Here is a 24,442-nt window from a genome sequence, read left to right on the forward strand (position 1 = left end):
TCAGTAGATAGAACCTATTATTGTATTAAAATCCACAGTCCTGATTCTGATTTTTCTGTAGTTTTTCCATCAATACCCTCAGCAGTGAATGCAAGGAAACATTTGTACTGATATATCAAATACTCCAACATGCAAAGAAAATTGCTTAACTTATCTGAACCCTTGCTTGAATTGTATATGGGGATCAAGATTAAGTGTAAAGCCTCACCAACATGATATAAGTTCAGAGTAAGGAAAGATTTACTGAGTCCTATAGTTAAAAAGGCATTGGCAGAAAATGCTTTTAACAAGAGACTAGCATAGGGTTAAAGCCAAATTTTTCTTGAACAGATGATATTTCAGATGGCCACACTATTCCAGATGCATCAATTTCCTTGAAAATCCAATCCATATATGTGCATATGCTGTGCTGGCAGGAGGACTGACTGAAATGGCCAAAACCCAAGAGCTAATATTCTTTTGGCCAGAATAATGCAATTATTATTTTCCTAGCTATCAGTCTAAGCATACAGAGCCATCTGTTATGCAAAGCAAACATACACATCTCAATTACAGAAAATGCAGTTGCCTTGACAGAATTTGGATTACACCACTAACCAGGGCTGTAAAATTTGTTTTAAGCTAGTGTATAATGGATGCCTTTCAGGAGTTTCCTAATTAGCATTTACCTGCTTAAACTAATTATCCATCCTTCTTCTTTACTGGCTTATTAAACTTTGTTGGATACTATGCATAAAACAGATTAATATGAGCATAAGACAATAATAAACATTAAAGTTCTGATTCTTTACTGTATTAGCAACATGGTAGCACACCGATTTCAAAATCTGAGATTCCTGATACCAACTCCCAAACAGATTAAGGCAGGGATTAAAGTCTATTACAAAACGAGGGATGTTAATGAGAGACAAGAATACGGATATGAGTTAAAAACAGCTCTGTTTCCATTTCTATTATTTGGCTTACTAAAGCCAGCACAAAATAACAATTACTGAACTTATTTTAGCCAATTGCTTGCACTGTCTTTGAGGAGTTAATGAACCTCTATTCTGATTCTCGCTGGATAATATTTAAAATTAGTCCTTTTCTTCAACAAAATATAAAATTTCCCATTTTGTTATTGTTGAGGCACAGAAAAACTAATAGTTACCAGGGATAATAGTTGCCTCATCATAGCAGTACGGATACCAATTTAAAGGAGCTGAAATAAATATTATATCAGATTTACTTTTTCTCCTCTGGGTATCCACAATAGAAGTAGATATCTTACCCTGAAAATCATAATGCAAAATGTTTCTGCTGCATTTCTAAGCCCAAGTAGAGGAGAAGTTATTCCACCTAAAGATGTGTGATGCGGCATGTTTAAGAATAAGCATCAACAAGCAAATTTCCCTCCATTTTTGTCTCGCCTCTTAATCTTTGAAAAGCAGTTGTCAACAATAACAGAAAAAAAAAAAAAGAAAAAAAGAAAAAAAGAAAAAACACCTATATATATATATTTTGTATTAGGGAACATTTATGGAAGCGGCAAAATGTGTCCTTGATCGAACCCTCCCTGCAAGACATTTTAATGGTCTCTTTCAGCATTTCTTGACTCCAAATGACTCCCTGTCATTGTGTCAGCTCCCTGGATAATGCAGGGTACTCCATAAACATCCAGTAATAGGACACAAGGGAAGTACTATTAGTGTGTCCCTTTCCTATCAGGTACAGAGGTTTAAAGTTCAAAACAACCGAGAAAAGAAACTTCATTTGTTCTCAATAAATTGATAATGATCCTTCATGGCAAAAAGTTTTCAGGCACAAGTTTATCTTATCTGAACATCCAATACTGATAGAAGTTTTTCAATTACATCTCAGAATGAACCAGATGCTATTTGAAAAAACTAATTCAATAATCCATGCAAAACACAGAAACCAGGCTATTATTTCTCTTAGAATGATAAACAGAAGAACACATCACACACAAGTATACTTGGAATTGAAAGCATGTACTTACTTGGGACAGGCCTAAATAGATGGAGACAGTTTCTGAAATGTACAAAAATTTTCCTTCTTGATTTAGTGCAAATACAAATCCATCCAGGGACTGCAGAGGAAGAAAAGAAAAGTGATTAGATGAATTAAAATTCCAAATTCCAGACAGAAATGGATTCAAACAAAGGCATCACCAAACAAATTCAGCAAAATATTCAGATTCCTGTGTTTTTGATTTGAATCATTTAGACAATTCCTTTATAGAATTTACATATTAAAAATCAACATATGATTATATTCCAAATTTCAAGGACTTACTGTCATGCTTACATCTGCCATATAATAGATAAAATTGTCTCATTTGCATATAGAAGGAATATGGAAAAATAAAAGTGTTCTTCAATTTTATTTTATTTTTTTTTAAGAGGAAAAAAAATAAGAGAAACAAACAACCTCCCAATCAAACAGTATGTAAGAAGACCCCCCCACACTCCCCATAATCAAAGCACAGAATTTTCACTTACAAAAACAGAAAAAGAGAAAACAAAATAAAATTCTACCATAATTCAAATCACTATGGACCTCAATAATTTGTTAATTAATTGAGGATTACACCCACACCCACCATTTTCCTTTTGTGAGGCAACAAACAAAGCCAATCAGCAGATTACTGTCAAATATATTTACAGCTTAGGTCTATCGAAATGTTATGAATTTCATCTCTTTGGTGTAAAACTCTAGATCAGATTTTATTTTGACAGGTTCAGGTCTTTGCATGCAGTTTCCATTGCAACTGCAAAAATCCAAATATGACTGCACAGATTAATGCATACCTTTTGAAACATGACTGCAGTTAATAAACAAAGGACTATATTCTAAACCAACATGTGGAGTAAATCACTGCACATCAAGATGAAAATATACCTTTAGGAACATAAGCAAATCTTCAATAGGAAGAAACTGTCGTTTATACAGTATATGTTTTATGCTTTTTATGAGTCTGATTATTAGCCAAAAAAAAAAAAAAAAGTATTTACTTTTGAAAAAGTAAAATCATGAACTATAGAAACTGCAAATGCTAAAAATAGCTCAGGGAATAAGAAACTCCCCAAATGTTAAGATGAGCAAGAAACAATCCCCAAACATCCCATTCAAAACATTCCTTTGGCATAAAGATAGAGCAAAAATATAATTGTACCATTTGAGAGACCATCATGATTTTGGAGAAAAAAAAAAAAAAAAGGTAACAGAGGCACACAAATTTGAAGAAAAATGTGAAAAATGGGATAAAAAAGTCATGTAATTTTTTCATCCCTTTTCACATACAGAACAGTGATTTTTTAGGCTTTTTAATTTTATTGATTTTTTTGCTCCTTGATTAATTTCTAACACAGTGCTGGTCAGAAATTGTCTTTGGGAAGTGTTCTCCCCTTTCTGATACAGTAGGTGGTAAAATTAGTTCAAATGTGTTTTCTAAGAAGAATATACCACATATTGGAATACAAACTCTTACTGCATTAAAAAAAGACTCTAATTTATATTTATGAATTAATAAAAATGTAAATCTGCATAGATTTCCTTCATATAAAAACATTTCTATTATGCAAGCCATTTATGGCCTCTTATAAATCATCATCATTTCTTTTCAAATGATTAACATCAGTTCCTTGAATTTTAACATCAATAACAGGTGGAAAATTTGGAGCAGTGAAGTTCAAACTTAGATCTATACAAGGACAATCAAAACCTTTGATCTCCCCAGCTATATGTCATTTCTTCTGCTGCTACCCACTTTCCCTGTCACAGAAAGACCAGAAGAATAAATCTTTAAGGGTCTTGGTTTAAGTTTTCCTGATACTCTGTCCTATGTTCCTTTGAGGAAATTGGTTTAATTCTCTGTTAGAAGACTGTCACATTGATTACCTGGCCACCTATATATGTCTTTACTAGGACGCCATTCTCCAAGAGCAACAATAAATTTCCATACTGAATCAGACTAATGGTCTATCAGCAGTGGCTGGTCTTCCTGGATCTGTCAGTGTGTAACTAGATGATTCAAAATAGAAATTTGAAAAAACAGTACTGGCTATGTAGGTAATGACAAGCCTACCAGAAGTTTCCTTCTAACCTCAGGTTGTTACAAGTTGGCATGGCCATGACAGGTGATATTCCCTGTAATTACTTTATAAATAATGTGCTAAAGACTGTTTTTTGGAATCACATTATCTTGTTGGCTCATTAATATCCTGAAGAAAGAAATTTCATCTATTTTTGTGTATCATATAAAAACATTTTTCCTCATCTCATTTTTTAGATATCCAGGCTTTTAGTTTGTGTGGTTCCCTTGCTCTTTTACTGGAGAAAGGGTCCATACAGTTGCAGCACATTTATGGTCTGTTCTGTTTAGTACACTATATTACTGTGTAATTATCTGGCATAGAGTTTTGTGAGAACAGCAAAAATTAATTCTCCAAGTCAATAATGACTTTCATGCTGCTTTTTTTTTTTCAGTAAGCACCATCTTATTTAGAAACTCAGTCTTCCTAATGAAACAAGTTTGTACAAAGCTTTTAACACTGATTAGGCATAATTGTTTTCCTTATTGTTGTCTTGGAAATGTCTAAAACCAGTTTTGCTGGAACAATATAAATAAATTAATCTCAGGTCTACACAAGAGCAAAAAGAGCTTACAACTTTCATAGCTTAAATTTGCAAAGTCACCAGCAACTGGGAAGAGTCTTAAAGTCAGAAGCGTTAAGCAACATAATTCCCTTCTTATTTTTCCATTTCATCTACACCAAATCTTTCATTAAACAGTTTTAATTCTTTTTCCTGTTCACCTGCTTCCTTCTGGGAGTCTATTCCTTACTCACCTCCTAGTTTCACAAGTACAAAGAAGGCATCACTGATAGACTGGCAGGGAGAGTGAGCATACCCTCTACTCCTTTGGCTTCATGCATAACTAGTCATTTCCCACATCATAAAATCACTTCAGTAAGCCAACTGAGGCTACTATGTGGTGGTCATGCCTTTTTTCTCCATTTACTTTCCTTGCTCCCTGAAGTTATGTTTGAGTACAAATACTGACATAATTCAGCACTTTGTTCAATAGAGAAAGTTTGACAGATTAATTATATTTCGAAAAAAGCCACTGATTGATACCTAATGGAAGAGCTAACTACTTCCATGCCACAAATGCAATGACATTAGAAGTACCAAGCTCAAGTTCTCATACAAAAGAAAAATGAACATAAAAAATGGGGAAGAAATGGCCACTGTCCAATGCAAGGCAGTTCCTCCCGCCAGTATGAAAGGGCTGAGACGGACCACTTTTGTGACAATGCTGTTGTTCCTTATACAGGTCAAACAGTAGTTCTGAAGGACTGTCTCATTCGTTATTCATAGGTATTATTTATGAATATTTATTATTTAAGTAATGCGTGTTGAAATTTTTCAATTTTTCATAAAGCGTATGTCCTTCGTGCATGCCAAGAGAGCAACAGACTTCAGAGAAAGGTGGCAGACAACATAACAAAGGTTATATTATATACTGAAAAAGAGTATATGATATCATTGTACACTACCTATTTACAAACAATTTTGTTTTAATGAAAAATCTTTGGAAGCATTATTCATACTACATTTGTATAGCTAAGAAGACAACAAATGTGAGAAGTGTACTGGGTTTAGTCATCTTTTAAGCCCCTCTTTTAAACTGAGTACCATAGTGTCATTTCCTGCTGGAATTTCTGAACAGTTTTACTGTTTTTTTCCACAACTCTGAAGTTATCATCAACTATAAAAATAGCTGATGATAAGTCCTGAGTAAGTCCTGAAAAGGCAACTGGTACTCATTACATAGCTGGTTTTCATTGGAAGAGAATATCAAAGTATAGCATCTTCTGTTAGGAAAGTATTATTGAATTCATTTTGTTTTTATTTTTAAATATGAGGTTGGTTTTCATAAACTTAGTGCTATCCCATCTAGTGTGGTACCTTAAAAATGGTAAGGGTGACCCCACCTGTCAATTTTAAGCACAATTCAGTTTAAGGAAGACTGGCAACTTCTTCTTTAAACCTACTCTTACTGGTTATATGCAAAATGTAATTAAAGCTGAAGCTCCCCAGTACTTCTGATTTCAGAAAACCATTGTATATTATGCTGTTTCAATCACCACAGGTTACTTTTACTTTTATTATTTCTTTTTTTTTTTTTTTTTTTTTTTTTTAAACTGCCCCACTGTTTTCAACAGGCACCAATTAAGATTCTGAGGTCAAAGGGTTAATTACATCTTCTTACCCACTATGTAGAATTTTCTGATTATTAACCAAGGTTGGATTAAGATGAAAAAGAACCGACACAAATGTTAATGCTTGCCCCTCCTTGAGAAGATTTATCATAATACCATGCTGAAATCTATATGCTTTCTTTCAAAGCTGGTAGAGAATGAAATCTTAGAGGAAACACTAAAATAAATGCTTTAAAGACATGCAAGTATCTGATTTATTGAGCTGGTTTTCTTATTCCTGAAAACTGTTCTAAACTAGAGAGACAGGACTGATAAGATTTCCTTTGTCACATACCAGCAAGTCAATGTGGTAGACATGAAGGAAGGGAGACTCAAATGTAAAAGTCACTACCTACAGCATCTCCGAATAATAATGCCAATAGTTATAATTTATGTCCTCTGACATCAGAATAATATGAAAATGTAAAGCACTGGATTTTAACCCAAAATACTAAGTGCCTCTTACAGTAGTTGTAGAATAGTGAGGTTACTTCCTTTCAGGATATGAAACCCACTGTACCACCTTGACGGAATATGTGCTAATGTATAATACATTGCACTAAATGAATTTATATTTGTCAGAGGAATTTTGTCCCTGCTATTTTTGCATATTCCCACTACAGACAAATTTAATTCACTGGGGTCTTACTACAGTGTCCTTCTGGAGAATATCCTCATATTTCATACTATCTATGAAGTCCCTAATTCCTTCTAGTGTATTCCAACACTGCAAAAAAACCCTGTTACCCTGACCTAAACTCCAGTTAGAGTGAAGAATTACCAGTAGGCTGGGTTATTTTAATGACAGATTATTTTAAACTAAGCCTTCACCATCTGTTCCACCCCCTAATTATGAATGCAAAAAGAACATATTTCACAATTACATCAGTAAAAAGTAAGATATACATGATTTAAATGCATGCATGTGTTCTTTGTCCAATGCAGCATGCATCTGTGATGTTTTTCTCATAACTCAGGCTCTGATCAGGAGATAGGGGCTGAGGTGGGGAGTACTGCCCCCAGATAAAATAGATTAATTGATATACTAAACTTTTTCCTGGCAAACAGATCATCTTAATTAGAATTTTTCACTGTTATGACATAATGATATTATAACTGGAGCTAGGCATTAATTTGAGGACAAAGCCTGTCACCAATTGAACATACAATGAATGTTCAATAACAGCAAAAATAGTCACAGAATCACAGAATAGTCTAGGTTGGAAGAGACCTCCAAGATCACCGAGTCCAACCTCTGACCTAATGCTAACAAGTCCTCTACTAAACCATATCCCTAAGCTCTACATCTAAATGTCTTTTAAAGACCTCCAGGGATGGTGACTCAACCACTTCCCTGGGCAACCTATTCTAGTGACTAACAACCCGTTCAGGAAAGAAGTTCTTCCTAATATCCAACCTAAACCTCCCCTGGCGCAACTTTAGCCCTTTCCCCCTTGTCCTGTCACCAGGCACGTGGGAGAATAGACCAACCGCCACCTCGCTACAGCCTCCCTTCAGGTACCTGTAGAGTGCAATAAGGTCACCCCTGAGCCTCCTCTTCTCCAGGCTAAACAGTCCCAGCTCCCTCAGCCGCTCCTCATAAGACTTGTTCTCCAGACCCTTCACTAGCTTCATAGCCCTTTTCTGGACTCGCTCGAGCACCTCCATGTCCTTCTTGTAGCCAGGGGCCCAAAACTGAACGCAGTACTCGAGGTGTGGCCTCACCAGAGCCGAGTACAGGGGGACAATCACTTCCCTGGACCTGCTGGCCACGCTGTTTCTTATGCAAGCCAGGATGCTGCTGGCCTTCTTGGCTGCCTGAGCACACTGCTGGCTCATATTCAGCCGACTGTCAACCAATACTCCCAGGTCCTTCTCTGACAGGCAGCTTTCCAACCACACATCTCCCAGCCTGTAGCTCTGTTTGGGGTTGTTGTGCCCCAGGTGCAGGACCCGGCACTTGGCCTTGTTGAACTTCATACAGTTGGCCTCGGCCCATCGGTCTAGCCTATCCAGATCCTCCTGCAGAGCCTTCCTACTCTTGAGCAGATAGACACATGCACCTAACTTGTTGTCATCTGCAAACTTACTGAGGGTGCACTTGATCCACTCATCCTGATCATCAATAAAGATATTAAAGAGAACTGGACCCAGTTCTGAGACCTGGGGGACTCCACTAGTGACCGGCCTCCAACTGGATTTGACTCCATTCACCACAACTCTCTGGGCCCAGCCATCCAGCCAGCTCTTAACCCAACGAAGTGTATGCCAGTCCAAGCCATGAGCAGCCAGTTTCCTGAGGAGAATGCTGTGGGGAACGGTGTCAAATGCCTTACTGAAGTCAAGGTAGACCACGTCCACAGCCTTTCCCTCATCCACTAAGTGTGTCACCTTGTCATAGAAGATCAGGTTCGTCAAGCAGGACCTGCCCTTCATAAACCCATGCTGACTGGGCCTGATCGCCTGCTTGCCCTGCAACTGCCGCACGATGATATATTTTACTCTTGCTTAAACGAGAGGCAGTATTAGATGCAACTTTGCTTTTAGTCCCTAAAGCAAATAGTCCCTCTCTTGCAATAAACATATCATTACATAATGTATTTATTGTGTTATAGCATGGCTTAAGGTCAACAACAAAACCATGAGTTTCATTTCAAAATGGCAGCCATTCTTGGGCAGGGGTCTCAAATGAAATGAATGGCATGAACAGTGGCTAACAGAAATCGGATTCAATGCTTCAGTGCCCATCCAGTGCACTCTCACTATTAAGACATCAGAGTAATATCCTCCAGCAACACCAACATACAAAAGCATAGCTACTTAGGCAGAAAATCTGACCTTGGGCTTTCATAAATAAGTACTGAGAGACAACTACAGTATTATTCTTGGAAATGCAATTTTACATGTGATGTACTTGATACACCAATAAAAAATGAATGACTGAAGTTTGATCACCTATTGACTTAGAAAAAATTTTAAAAGCTTTATTCCTCCTCTTTAGTCTTATTAATACCTTGCAAAGAACAACAAGAACAAAGCCTAAACAAAATAAAAAGGCATAGGGCTTACTGCAGGGTTCCTTGGGCTACAAGCTTTTTACTATACTGTAAAAATCCCAACAAACAGAAAATTCTCTTTTCAACTCTCATACCACTGCCATGTTTAATTACAGTCCACCATAATGGTCCTATGGTTATATAACCATAGACTCCTTGTGAATCAATGACACCTATTTGGCAAGAAAGCAATGTTTATTTGGCAACAAAACAACTGCAGGGAAAAAGATGATGCAAGAGTATGAGCTTAAAGTATGTTGGAATTACTTTGATACCAGCTTCCTAACTGGTCATCTTTGTGCTCTTTGCTCATGTGGTCAGGATGCAATTTATGACAACAGGAAAGTGCCAAAAATAAATGTGTCAATAATAAGATCTGTTTTATAGATCGAAGCCAAGAAACAAAGGAGTAAACTTACTGATTCCATTGATGCATCTTTCACCAGACTTGCAGAATAACTGTGTTTATGTAACCAAAGCAGAAAAAACTGGTAGGTGCAGATTTACTACTTTATTAAAATAAATAAATAGATTTTGTTCCAGATCAGGATGACTGCAAATGGAAACTATAGAGGAGAAAAGTTTAGAGGCAAGAATAATGTTTGAAAGCTGGCGGCTAGGTTCTTAAGGTGTACTCCCAGGTGTATTTACTGATAATAGATTGACAAATATCAGAGATGAGCCTGAGAATCACAAGAAGATTACAAATCTCAGAGTTATGCTAGTTCAAGGGAAGAAAAAAAAAAAAAAAAAAAAAAAAGATCAAGAGTTTGACGGTTTTTATATGCAAAAGCAATAAATGACTTCTTTAAGGGATCTCCGCCTTGTTAACAGTAATTTAATTTTTTCTATAAGGGCACTCTGTATTGCTGCAAAGTCCCACGACATCCTGACTGTACAGACAAAACTGCACCATGAGAGCTATTAGACTTGCTGAAAAGTTGGTATCACAGTAGGGGGAAAAAATATCCTTAGGTTATATTGTAATGCTATTATCAGAAAGAAATAGAGAGGCTCACTAATGTGAAAATAATAATAATAATAATAATAATAATAATAATAAAATACAACTCCAGGACAGAGAGCTTGGATTTATTCTACACCCAGTTTATCAGAGGATATTTTTTTTGGCCAAACCTTTCATATAACATGCAGAGAACCATATCAAAGCCAAAATGCAGATAAGAACAACAAAATTAAGTTAACTAACAGAATCCAGATGATCTTAAATTATCTCAGTGAATTTTTTTGGTCAAGTAGTTACACTGTTTTGCTATATCCTTTACGTCTCTGCTCATTATTATGCTTCTATTTTATTAACTGATCTAAATTACTGGGATAAACTGCTGAAATTCTTCATGCAGGTTTTCATGTAGAGACACTGATGTACTATGAGAGAATTAAACAATTTGTAGGAAGTGGTCCGATACCTTACACAGTAGAGTGCTGGCATAGCTGAATTCAGCCAGTGGAGTAGGTAATTTTAACTTACATGCTAGGTTTCCATGGCATTAAGATTTTAACAGTCTGATGATCCGCTACAATTCTTGAATCTGCTTGAATTGTTTTTCACCCCAGTGATGGGAAGTAGGCAACCTCTCTTGAGTAAAATATTTTAGAAGGTGAGTAGTACCCACTAACAAGAGATAGGAAGTAGGAGTTCACTTTCTTTGCTTCTTTTGGAACAGGTGGGAGACCATAAGTAATCTTTTACATGCAACAAAAATAATTTTACAGATTTTTTATTGCAAGAAGATGTTTGATAAACTGTGCATTCCCTCAGCAGTTTCCAGCCTCTGGTTTACAATCTGGCTGATTTCAACCTGAATTTTTCAGTCTGAAAACTGAACTACTTAACAGTCTGAATAATCTGTGCTGTTCAGTCTGAGCAATTTCAGCCTGAGCTGTTTGAAGAGATCTGTGAAAGGCAACTACGAAAAGTAAGCTTACTATGTACAGAATTAAATTTTCTACACAGCATTTAAACCACCAGTGGACAATTGTTGGGATCTACTAGTACAAAATAAAAAGACAAAAATCTGCTGTTCTCATTGGCAAATGCTACTGTTCATTTTTCATTCTTTTGCATAAATGATTCTTTACTGAACAAAAATACTGATTTACATTAGTATATGCTATACTAGCCACTGTTAAAAACATCTGAAGTTAAAATCTTACTAGGCAGAATATTTATCTTCTCTCTGCTATTCTCTTTTCTGATAGAAGGGATATATATATTAGTGTAAAGAAAAGGAGGAAAAAGGACTCCTGAGGGAGGAATTCAACACTGTTACACTTAATTAAAATTAAATTTTGTGGGAGTTGTATATTAAAGCACTGACCTTTCATCTTTATGATGCTAGTTCCCGATAAGCTCCTACCCTTCAATTATATAGGATTCACAGTTTTGCTTCCAGACTGTTTGGACAGTAGACTGTAATGCCAATAACTGCATACCATCTAATACAATCAACTGTACTATTTAGGATAAGAATTTTCATACAGAGATTATGTTATATATATCTTACCCTGAGAATGTTATTGTTTCAGGTCAGAGTTAAATGTATATCTGACTGTGGACTGGCTTTGCTTTGAATACATAGAATCTGCATATCAAATTGTTTCTGTCCTTTGTTGGTGGAAGTATTACAATCATATATGCACTCATGCACCAAGAGGTGCTGCCCTAAGGACTTCAAACTGCAAGCACTTGCATATTTACTTTCACGAGTGCCAAAATCAAAAGAGTGAACTGACTCAGTAGATAGAGATATGATAAATGGCGGGTGTTGGTAGGATGAGGGCTAAAACCCCAGATCTGCATCTCAGGCTGATCACAGGGCAAGAGACTGTGGGAATCTGAACTGAATGGAATGTAGTGCTGATATAAGTGCCTATACAAGCACAACTGACTGTGGGAGCTGCAAGTATTATGACGACATTGTTTCCAAAGTAACAAGTTTAAAGCCCTTTTGTGTTATGTATGAGTATTTCAGCTTAGGTAAGGTCCATTCGAGATCACTCATATTCACTACATATCTTCCTGTTTGATAAGCTTTTCTTTTAATCTACACAATCAGATACTATGTGAAAGTTAACAGAAAAAGCTATCCAAGTGTTTATTGCCTAAAAAAAAGTAGGTGAAAAAATGAAATTATAGGGAAGAATTTGTGATATAGAGTTAATTGTACTCTTAAAATAACACCTGCACTCAGTGGGTGCTCAGATGCTCTGCTGATTGATCCTGACAATTGGCTTGCTAGAAATAGCCCTCCAGCCTAGAATTGAGTACATGTGTTCTCACTTGCATCACACAGTTTCATATATATGAAGCAGCAGAGAGATTGTGCTCAGGGAAAAACAGGATGAGGGACTTATGTTTAGCATCTTTAATCTATTAGATGGCAATACAGATAACCAAAATAGATTTGAATGAGAAATTGAGTTGAGTCCTTTACCTAGCCTATCATACTGATTTATACTCTTCTTGAAATAAGAACATGTTGAGAATACTTTATAGACTTTGGAATACTTTATAGACAACAGAATATAGAAATAATAAGATCACAGGATATTAAGAACAAAGTCCATTCAATCCAGCACCATTTCTAACTAACCCCTTAAAGATACATGGAAAAATAATTAAAACCCTGTGTTCTTATCTTCAGCCTCTTATCCCATGTTGTAATACAAAGAAGGCAGAACCTGGTCCTAATCAGCTGAGAATTCCTCCATCTGTCGTTAATCCTAGTAACAATGCAGAAGATCTATTTTCTATACCAATTCTTTCTTCCACTTATGGGACTGTGTAGCAGTTACATAGATGTCCACTTTGAAGACTTCTAAGATCCATCTACAGCTGGACTAAGTTAAAGTAGCTGTTTGCTGAGTCAAGACCAGCACAGAAATCTCTCCAGGACTGTTACTATTGATTCTGTAGTCCTGAGACCCTCAAAATAAAAGGAATCTGGACTGCCATGAACAAAACTTTCCAGTTACTAAAACTGAGGTTTAGATAGACATGAAAAGATATACCTATATCCCTTTGAAGTCTAGCTGGTGAAATGGTTCTTCCAACTTAGAACATAGTTTCCTCTGCCCTGTCTGACTTCCTACTAACAGAACTCTAATCCATGGATAGTTTTTGCTAGATTTGACAGTAGGCAGAAGTCTTGGCAAAATTCCTCCAAGTTCATTGAAAACAGACTGATAATGCAGAAAAGACCCTCCAGTAGCCTTTGCAGCAGTAAAAGCTGGACTATGAGTTCCTATAGTACCAGATACCACATCATTTACATAGCAGAGAGACCTTAAAACACCCTGAGCACTGAAAAAGCCTCAGCCAGCTTACACTGCCTTAGACACAAAGGTCCATAGAAGACAAGATGGAAGTCTACTGAAAATTCTCTTGTGCTATTCTGGTAGCCATGGAAGAGCTGGTTTCCATTTACTCGGCTGTGGAGTTATTAGCAAGGAACACAGGAGTACAGCGAATATGTGGAACTAACAGAAAAACAATTTCTTGAAACCAGTTAGAGACTTCATTAATAATAGAAGTATTTCAGAAACTGTCCACTACATCTGCATTCTACAAGGTAAAGTCAATATGTCTATGCTGGATTGCAGTATTTCCTTCAAGTGTTTTGAGGTTAGACTGTATCACTCCAAAAGTGTATTTCATACAAAAGTGGGAAAGTGTCTGTGTAGGTAAAGATAAGTACGGATTTTGCTGTTTACCAATTCATTGCATAAATTCAAGCATATCAACCACACAGAGCAGCTCTTTCAGTGAAGATTTACATTCTTTTATTAATACAAGTTAATATACTTATAGTGGCACCTCTGACGGCCGTGATAATTAAGGGTCTGTTTGTATTTCCATAATAAAACTCTTTTTTCTAGGGTGGAGAGGGGTGACTGGGTTATGATTTGTCCATATACCACCAGCAAAAGCCAGAAATACAAGGTTTCAACCAAGATCATCTTTTCTCTTCTTAGAAAAGCAGTTTCACAGTAACCATGTGAAAGATCCCCCATTTTTTTTCCCACACAGTTTTAGTGCACAGCCCTAAAGTGTCATGATATGCCCTTAAGGGGACCCCTGGAGCAGCTGCAGCTTAAAGTATCAATAACCTGGTCATCACAGGGTGCTCAAAATTTCCTTGACACTGCAGAGTACAGGAGCTGTCTGTTTTGCCAATAATCCACTCACCACATTACCTAAAGAGCCCCAAATAAGTCTTGACAACACCATCCCTATGCTATTTATTGCACGTGTCAACAATCCATATGTTGTATCCCTTGTCCTGAGTAGGAACTGACATGATTGCTCCGCACTGTTACTATTGGTTTCACTCCAATTTGTAACAAACCTGAAGGTTAAAGTCTGTCCCTAAGACAACTGTGGTAAAATTGCCTTCATCTATGGAACTGATGAAAGAAAACTCCTCTACTCTTGCCAAATGTTAGCATTAATTTCTTTTTATCCAGAACCACCCAAAGTAAACTAAGCAACCACTTCTAATTTCTTCTGTGATGTTTTAAACACACAGTGTGAGTATAACATCCTAGCTTTCCCTGCTTCCACTGTGATATTTTTCTTCTTTCTGCTCCATTAAAACATCACATATCTGCTATTGTCTCCTGCCTTAAGTAATGTATTTTTTTTTAGACAGTAAGCACTACCTTACGTGTTTGTTTGGTTCTCTAAATCTCATGCAGTTGTCTTCAGTTATCTTGGCATCATTACTGTGCAGTGTTAAATTCCTGTTCCTGCTACCTGAAGGTCCTGTAATGTTGCATTTTGACAATGTCTCTTCTCCCTTGTGCAGTTTACTTTCAACTCCTACTTGTGGATTATCTGTGTGGGACCTTATTGTACAAGTTAACTTCAACATTTTGGAAAAACAAAACAAATAAAATCCACAGAATTTACTCAAAATTTCTGTTACCTCCCTCAGTAGCTTATTTTTTCTCCATTTGCCTTTCCTCTCCTCAAATATCTGGAAACCTACCTTGAGCCAAAATCACACAGGCAACTAAATGCCGTCAGTGCTCTTTATGCTGCCATGTGAATGCCTTTCTAGTTCAGATTCTGTTCTGTTACCTTGCCCAAATGAATATGCTGCATGACGTACAACAGAGCAAGCAGCATAGATAGACTTGTACATGTAAATTTGCCATTTTAATTGGCAGCAACCCTTCTAACTTAAAATAAATAAATTTAAGTGGTCATGCTTAAATGAGTTCCGACATTTATCTGAATTTTTTCAATCTGTTTTCAGTCACTATATTGAAAAAGAAATGTTGTTTTATCAGCCCTTCCCTGATTCTGGCTTGAAACCAGATGGGAAAGTGCAGAAACACACACACACACAGAATAACTGCAGCAGAAATACAACCAAATGTTTTCCACATCTGAGAGGACTGTCTGAGTTCTGAGTTAAGGTTTTGAATCTAAACAGTTTTTCAGGCTAGTACTATCCTTAGCAGGATTACATTTCAACTTCCTAGAGCAGATTTCCAATTGCACTTAAGACAAGCTGTTTCTATTCCTCAATAATGTTTTTAACAGAAGATAAACATAGAGGAACACTTGGAAATTGAAAAGACTTTTGAATACAAAAGACCCTAAAAGATGGACATTCATGTTACATGAAATTTTAAAGTATCCTTGTTTTACACAACATTTTATCTTGCCACATTTTCTAGCTGTACACTCTTGGAATAAAATTCTCCCTCACGAGCTACCTGTGCTGTTTCCTAATCCTGCAATGAAGCCACTATGCCCCCACTGATATCACAAGCTATTATTAAAATCATTTATGAAAAGTAATCTATAATAATGCAAAAGGAGACCTAGAATTTCCAGTCAGGAACACAAAAACAAAAACAAACAAACAAACAAAACCCAACAAAAACAGTTTTGGAAAACAAATAGAAAGTATGCATTTACCACAGCTATTTGCTATTAGTGAGCCTACAGTAACAAATTAAAATATCAAATTCTGTTCATTGCCCACTCCCAAAGGTCTTATTGATGCCAGACTTCATTCTGAAGTATTTTACCTTTTGACACCAGAACAGAATTATTGTTTCCTGTACTGGTCTGTAAGAGTTATTTGAAACCAAACCAAACCTAAAATCCCAATAACTGATACATTTGCTATTGCATTTATTCCAAATAAAAGAGACTTCAGATACCTTTGTGATATGTTCGTTAAGATGGGCAGATTGATCTGTAGACAGTATACAGGCCTCAAAAGTAAAATAAATTAGACAAAAACATAGAGTATGGGTTAAAATCCCTGTGGGTGTCAAATCCATTGCACACAGATTGGAAAGCATTGCTCAAATTGCTGGAGCTATACCAAAACATTTTTGTTATTGCTAAGAAAGGGAGAAAATTAAGCTGTATAAATGTTGTAAAATTAATGATTTGATTCAGAAAGCTGCTGACAAGAATGCAAATGCACAGAGAAAACAAATCACAATTTAAGCTGAAAGTTTATCATGAACAAGGAAATTCTAGAGTCTATCTACTGGTACATACAATAGTCATGCTGGATTTGGAGCAAATCCATACAAATCCAGCAATATTTTGTGTTTCACATACAAATATATACTACTGCCTATGACCTATAGTCTATGTCACAAGTAGTAATATTTCAAAAATCACAATTACCCAACTACTTAAAAGCTGTGTCCTATCATACACTAAAATGTTACACTCTTCATACAAATGATACCACAGCATAAACTGCTCTTGCAAATATTACAGCTTTAAATAGCATTTACTATTTCAAAATGCTCGTTTAACACAGCAGGTGGCAAAATGATTTAGCATCATGAACAAATACATATGGTTGCTTGAGCCCAAATTTTAGAGTAGATAAACCTATTTTCTGGTCCTTCGTTTAATGGACTAGAAATGAGCTAAAAGGCAGCTAAATCATTGTACATATTCTGGTAACTCACTGCTTCAAGTGAACTTTCTCATATGGAGTACTGTGCTTAAAACAACATAAAAGCAAATCACAGGTCTCACATATTCAATCAATGGCTCATCTGCAATATTTCCTCTTACAGTTTTCAAGTAGGATTGTGCACTGTGGAAAAAATGTGCAAAGGTAAAAGCAAGAGCACAGTGTTGTGTAGTCTAAAATCAATAAACAGAGAGAGCACATTAACCAAGAGGCTAATAAAAAGATGCTGCCCTAGACAGTAACATAAAGAGCCCTGATATATTTTTCTCTTCAAAAATGCTATTCCTTATGCCAATTTTCCCTTAGCACTGCAGTAGTTTCTCTGTGTACATACACGTCATCTTACTTTTTTGTCTTGTTCCAATTTTATGTTTGCATTTTATTTTCTCATTTCCTTCCTGCTACTCCCCTGTTTCTCTTTACTAGCTTGATGTTTACACAGACTTTTACTAGAATTGCAGGGTTTGGAGAGATCCCATTTTTTTTTTTCTTTGTTTTAATGTCCACTTTTTTTTTTTTTTTTTTTTTTTTTTTTTTTTTTTTTTGTCTGAGAGAAAAGATAAGTTTACCCAGAAAATAAAAAGCTAATACAACCTTTTGCTCATCAACAAAGTATGTCTTGTTGTAGCCAGGAATAAGTTAATAAAACAGAGAAAAAGCTTAGTGGCTTAAAGAAAAAAAAGAAAAAAAAAGAAAAAAAAAAAGAAAAAAAAAGAAAAAAACTCCTTGGGGTTATGAACGAACAATGTTGTTTTTTCTTCCCAGCGTGCAAGGATTTAATTAAGTGATAACAGTCACCTTGGGGTGGCTGCACAAGGCAATAATATCTAGGTGAAGAAAAATGCTGAAGAGAGTTGAGTACAGTCAATTTATCTTCAGAGAAGGCAATAAATGAACAAAGCATAGGTATTTGGCTGATTGTTTTGGAATGTTTCCATTACTGATAAACATCAAAATAAAAGGAATAAGATTTGGTATTTTCAGTATCTGAAATGTATTAAATACAGAAAGAAACAACAGAATAAATCAGTGTGAGGTCATATCCTAGACTTCTAATTGCAAATGTTTTGGTAATTATTCAAGCTAAACATAGAACAAGGGAATTTTAATGTTGACACAAAGGACAGAAATACAGCTGAGTTGTGTATTTATAGTAAACAAAAAATACAATGAATTTCATTCTGAAGAAAAAAAAAATGGTAAAAGTAGATGGAAAAAAAGTGACATATATTAGACAAACATATGCAACTTCATAGCCAACAACCCAGATTCAAGGACTTGAAAACATGTTTGTGGGATCTCTTTAGGAAACAAGGGGCAAGTTCAATTGTCTGTAAGCTTATGTTCTGCTACCCTTGTAAGCAAAAGAAATGACTTGTAAGAAATAGCAGCATGAAACAGAGAGGAATGTCTACCGTGATGAAACGTTCTCCTCTACCAAAATGCTGCTAACAATTTGCTTTACTTTATTTGCAATGTGGGGTTTGCAAGGAATACATGGGCTGTCCTTCGGAAGTTTAATGTGTGCAAGGGGTTCTGAAAGCTATTTGCCCATTTCCCAAAACAATACTGTCTTCCAAAACTTAACACAACTTGGATTCCAGGTACAATAGTTGTTAGTGAGTGATGTGATGAGCCAAAGTCTGAGCCAAATGGAAACAAATCTTGCTTCAGATGGAAGATAGCATAAGCAGCCCAGACACACCAATAATCTTGGGAATTCATCACATTCCATTATCCCTCTCAAGCTGGAAACTCTCCATTTTCCTTTTAATTTTCATACTTTTCCTGAACGTGTCCAGAGCAGTGAGGGAACTGATAGCTATTTTCTTGAGTTTACAGCTGGGTTAAATACTCCTCACCCACACACTTTGCATGAAGAGGATGAAGCCTACAGAGAATTGTTTTTTAACTGTGTGGGCAGATATTCTTTCAAAGAGAATGAACAAGTCAATATTGAATGGCTCACACAGCATCCTGAGTAAAAATATGAAAGGCATGCATGTGTGTGCGAGTGTGAGGGAACAGGCAAGCACATTTGTTTTTAAAGACAAATACAAATTTCTGAAAAATGTTTTTAATATGAAGAAAAATCTTGAAACAGGTTACTCTAAGTTTCCTCATTATGACTTCTAGTGTATGTTCAACTATTATATTGAACTAAAACACTACTTTTCAGTGCCCATCTTTTCAAGACCCCAAATAATATTTTGTTGATCGGTCCCACTGCAGTTATTTTCCTCCTAAAACCAATATGACCTTTAAAATTTCTTTATAAACTACATACAGGCATTCATTCATCACTTCTAGGATGACGAATGTTTGTCACCTGTCTGTAATTGCTGTTTGGCCTTGGTAATGTGATTCCAGCAGTTATCCCAGTTCCACGTGCAACTTTACTGGTGATCTCCATCAAAACACTAGGGAAGAACATATGAAGCTTTATCTCATTCCTCATTTTAGAGGGGTTTTCTTTACATCAGGATTGGTACATGTGAAACTAAGACCCGTCTTTCATATGATTACATAGTGAAACATTTTATTTTTTTTTGGTGTCCAACATGTGTTCTGATTCTGTATGCAAATTAACATATTAACAACACTTGTTTGGATCTCAAGGAACAAAAAGGGGAATGAGCTTGGTTTGCCATAGAATTTGACAAATCACTACCCAATAAAAAAATCTTAAAAAATAAAATTCAGCATAAAAGTATTCTTTTTAAAACTGTTTAGATCCTATCAGTTTGATATTTAATCTTTGATTCTGTCTGAACTGCAGGGCTGGTGAAAACAAATATAACAGATTAGCCTTACTATTTTGAACTATTTTCTTCTAAGTCTTATCTAAGTCTTATCTAAGTCTTATTTTCTTCTAAGTCTTCTTCTAAAATTATCCCTCAGAAATTCTAATAATCTTACCTGAAAAAAAAAAAAATGTTGGGAGGCATTGGTCAATGTTGCCTTCTCAAGGCTCAAAGTTTAATGTCAGAGGACTAGAAAAGCCTTTCTTCATTATTTTTTTTATTATGTGAGTTACTCTTCAAATGTTTACATGCTTTAAGTTTTCTTTGTCTATAACATGGGAACAACATGTAGACAACACCAACCCTTCTAAATTAGCCTGAGACGGCTGCATTTTAGAGAATCTGCAGGCATGGAATACAGTCATAACCAGATATACTAAGTCGGGTTTGGGGAATATTATACATCATCATCAGCAAGAAAAAAAAAAAAAAAAAAAGATACAATATATATATATCTATTTAGACTGAGGCACAAACAGTTCCTGTTAACATTAATGGGAGATTTAAAACTGATGCCTGAAGGATCTTGTCAGAGTATAACCTGACGATTAGAAAAGCTGTTCACATACAGTAAGAAAATCTGCTTGGTTTCTGTCTTTAAAAACAAAGAAAAGATAAAGTAGAACAGGTTTAAGAGGAGAAGGTGGGTTTTAAAGGAGGAGAAAACACTAAGTTGCACTTCCAATAATTTTTTTCATAGAAAGAATGTCAGCCTATTGCAGACTACTGTGTGAATAATATAGGTTTGCTATCCAGAAAGTATTTGGTGATCCAAATAGTGCCAGAAAAATAACAAATATTTTCTCAAGAGCAGCCTACATGGCAAAGGCACAAAAAAGGAAAAATATCAGTTCATCAATGTCTGAACTGAAGCAGAGATGAAGAAGGATTTCTTTCCCTTTGAAGGATCTTTTTTTTTTTTTTTTTTTTTTTTTTTCCCCCCAACTTTTTACATTATGAACCTATTTCTGCCAGGGATAACTTATTCTTTGCTTACAAAGACTGATACTGTCTCTGAAAGATGCTAGACTGCACCAAATGATAAATTTTCCCATAGCATCATCCTGTAAGAGAATGCCCCTGGACATACCTGCAGAACATTTTCTTCTTCCCCTCAGAAATTACTTCATACTTTCTGCAGTGTTTAAAAAAATATTGCTCAAGCATTTTAGCTCTGTGAATCTGCCCAGACTTGGCAGCCCAAGGTGCAGCCCTGAAAAAGCCTTTTGTATGCAAGTCGAGAGAAAACATTCTTAAAGGACTCTGCTCTTACAGTGGTCAACACCAGACAGCTGTCAGCAGCAAATACTAGGTCATCCAGTATGAAAAGCTGCTGTCAGAACAAACCTCTTCACCATACAAAGATCTCAAAGAATACTTCTATAAGAAGCACCTAAAAGTAATAAAGAAGATAGGAGAAATATGTTCCCTTGGATAAGACAAGTGCTTTCCCACTTATCTTAACATCATTTGAAGTCATTTGGCACATGTTGCATATATATCACTGATGTGGAAATTTACTGACGAGTGTATTTCTTAGCTGAAGAAATTTCAGCCACCGTACTAGGTCTCTCCAAGACCCTTGTGTATGCTTAAGGATGCAGTATTTGAAAAGCTATATGACATAAAAATGTCAATGCACCTGAAGCATACACTGTTATTTAAATTTATATTTGACCAATCAGTCAAATAGTTAATGTCTAATTTAGACCTTTCCAATTTATACTAGAATACGTTTCCCCCCAACACTTTGCAGTTACAAAGGTCAAAAAACGTGTCTATAATTATCTATACCCACATCTGCTCCTGTTTGATATCTAGATCTTTATAGATCATACACCTGTCCAGCATTACAAAGTAAACATGGCAGTAATTCCATTTATATACTTCCCTTTTTCCACCACTCACCAAGTATTTAGTATTTATTATTAACATAAACTTTACATTCCACCTTGATCACAAACTTAGTGCAGGCTATCTGTGGAAATTCAGCAAGACTAAAATCTCTTTTAGTAATAAACACTATTTCAGACTATTAAGTAGGTAAATAAACATTCAATAGAAATAAATAGGCTCCTGGTTTTACTCAGTTCTACCTGTGGATATCAGGAGTGACAACACTATAATGAAATGAGTTAACCAGTGAAAATTGGTGTGATTTGAAAAGGAATTTGTATTTAGAGTCCCACCCCTTTATGATATTGCTGCACAATTTGTTAGTCAACCCTTTCCAGGGTAACATAAATGACAATGGCTACGTGCTTCCCTAAAATGGATTCAGCCTACTCACCTGGCTTATAATAAGAATGAAAATGAGAACAGCAGACATTGGTCTTCTAATATAATGAAATCAATTTGATGTAGTTTTGGAAGGACATACAGTCACTGTACACAAGATGTATATGCTATTGAGTCTCTCATAACACTAGTGGGAAACTTATGTGACTGTTTCTTTTCCAGTGGCCAGGCTGAAAGAATTACCAAGAAGCAGTCCTCAAGTAATCTGTCCAGAACACGAGCTGCAGGGAAGATTTTACTTTTCTTCACCTTGCTCTGTTGGTGTAGCTAATTGTCATGGTGGCCTCTATGTAAATATTAAGAGAATTTAGAAAAATATTGATCAGCATAAATGGAAATTCATTTTGGAAGAGATCACTGCAAAGAATAACGTAGAATGAAAGGATGTAGTTTTAGTAAATTATTTCTTTAGGGAAAAGCAAACAAACAATCAAAATAACTTTAGAGTAGCATACATTCCATTCTGCAAACAAGATTTCAAATCTGTTACTTCTACAATATCAGACACGTGATGAATTTCTGAAACAATTCAGTCAAATTGGTTTAGTTGTTCTCAAAAGTCATGCCAGGAAAAAATGTACATTGCCCATGTGAAAAAAAATCTTGACGTTTTCTTTAGACTGTTTTATTCAAGTCTATTGTCATTTAACCAAGTAATGAATCTTTAAATAAAAATCCAATTTACATGTCTCACAGAAAATCACTACAGCACAGTTACCAAAACTCCTTGATTCCATTGAAGCCACACAGAAGTCCTGGTATGAGTTGTCAGCATCTCAATAGAACCTGTTTTTGCAGTTTTAGCTTATTTCGGGTCAGTGGAATGTCACAAGCAGAACTAAGACCTGGCACTTGCCTTTCAGTGATATGCCTGGTAGCCTAGAGGAGGAAGCTGCCTGGTCTGAATGTGAACATAAACCAGGATTTATGGCAGAAAGAGAATGAGGCAAAGAAGGGTAGACTATTTTAGGCACAGAAATAGAACTGAGATATTTTCCTACTGTATCAAATTTCCCTCCAACACTCGGAATAGTGTCCATGATTCCCACTGTCCTTCTACTCAATTCTAGTCAATTGGCAAAGGATATCCTCCTCTTGTGCTGGAGTACATAGAAGAAACAGCCACTGCTTTTAGTTACTTTGTTAGTTTAAATGGGAAATGTGAATAGAATTAATCTAAAACTACATGTCTATCAATGAACTATTCTGGTTTCAGCAAGACACCATCTTTCTGACTTTGTTTCATTTGTTAGCACATACATCCAGAACAATGCAAAAGAAAAACATTAAGATTGCAAAGTTGAGCACTGCAAAGCAGAAAAAAAAATGCAGTGGCATTCCTGCTTCATTCATTGCACGTGATAGATAATGCTGCTTTAATGAACAGTTATTTGATATTTTGTTTTCTCCTCAATGTTCAATGTGTGGCCCTAGGCCTTATTTACTGCATTCTATGCAAACCATGATCTGAAAACAGAATTATTAACTTCCTTGTGGGCTTCTCTATGATGCTCATCACTACTGCATCTGAGTGCTTCATAAACATTAATTTATTTCCACAATAACCTTGTGAGGTTGTAGAATGAGAGAAGATATGGTCTCTAACATTACCCACATCATTATTTTCAGTGATCGATGTTGAATACAACAATTAGCTTTACTAGATAAAGATACTAATTTTGCAGGTATAATTGGATATCCAAAGAAAAGAAGTACAAACCAGGGTATGTAAGACCGAAGGGCAAGTTGAGGTTTTGTAACTTCAAAACTATTAGATGTTCATAAGTTCAACAATGATCGTAAAAATAACATAAAGGCTGTAAGGGTAAATATACACCCATGTTTTTATTTCAACTGCCTGATATTAGGTATCTGATCCATTCTCATTACTTGCAGTATGAGAAACACGAGAAGAAATGAAGTTCTATCAGATCAGCGCAACTGTACAGGAAGATAAAAACATGTCTTCTTAAGGAATGGGGTGATGTTCTAGAGATGGTATACATGGTCAGAACTCAAGAATATCAGACAAA

General features: G+C 35.8%; 1 protein-coding gene across 6 annotated transcripts in view; it reads right to left on the reverse strand.

Annotated features, from left to right (window-relative positions):
- NPAS3 (neuronal PAS domain protein 3) overlaps nucleotides 1–24,442 on the reverse strand; it is a 533,731-nt gene that overhangs the window by 183,054 nt on the left and 326,235 nt on the right. For all 6 annotated transcript variants that reach the window (XM_035328180.1, XM_035328178.1, XM_035328181.1 and 3 more), the window contains one exon: nucleotides 2,000–2,089. In XM_035328180.1, the coding sequence (XP_035184071.1) occupies nucleotides 2,000–2,089 (90 nt within the window). Of the gene's footprint in view, nucleotides 1–1,999; nucleotides 2,090–24,442 lie in introns of those variants that run through there.

Source organism: Oxyura jamaicensis, chromosome 5 (assembly GCF_011077185.1).
Source record: "Oxyura jamaicensis isolate SHBP4307 breed ruddy duck chromosome 5, BPBGC_Ojam_1.0, whole genome shotgun sequence".
Lineage (NCBI taxonomy): Eukaryota > Metazoa > Chordata > Aves > Anseriformes > Anatidae > Oxyura > Oxyura jamaicensis.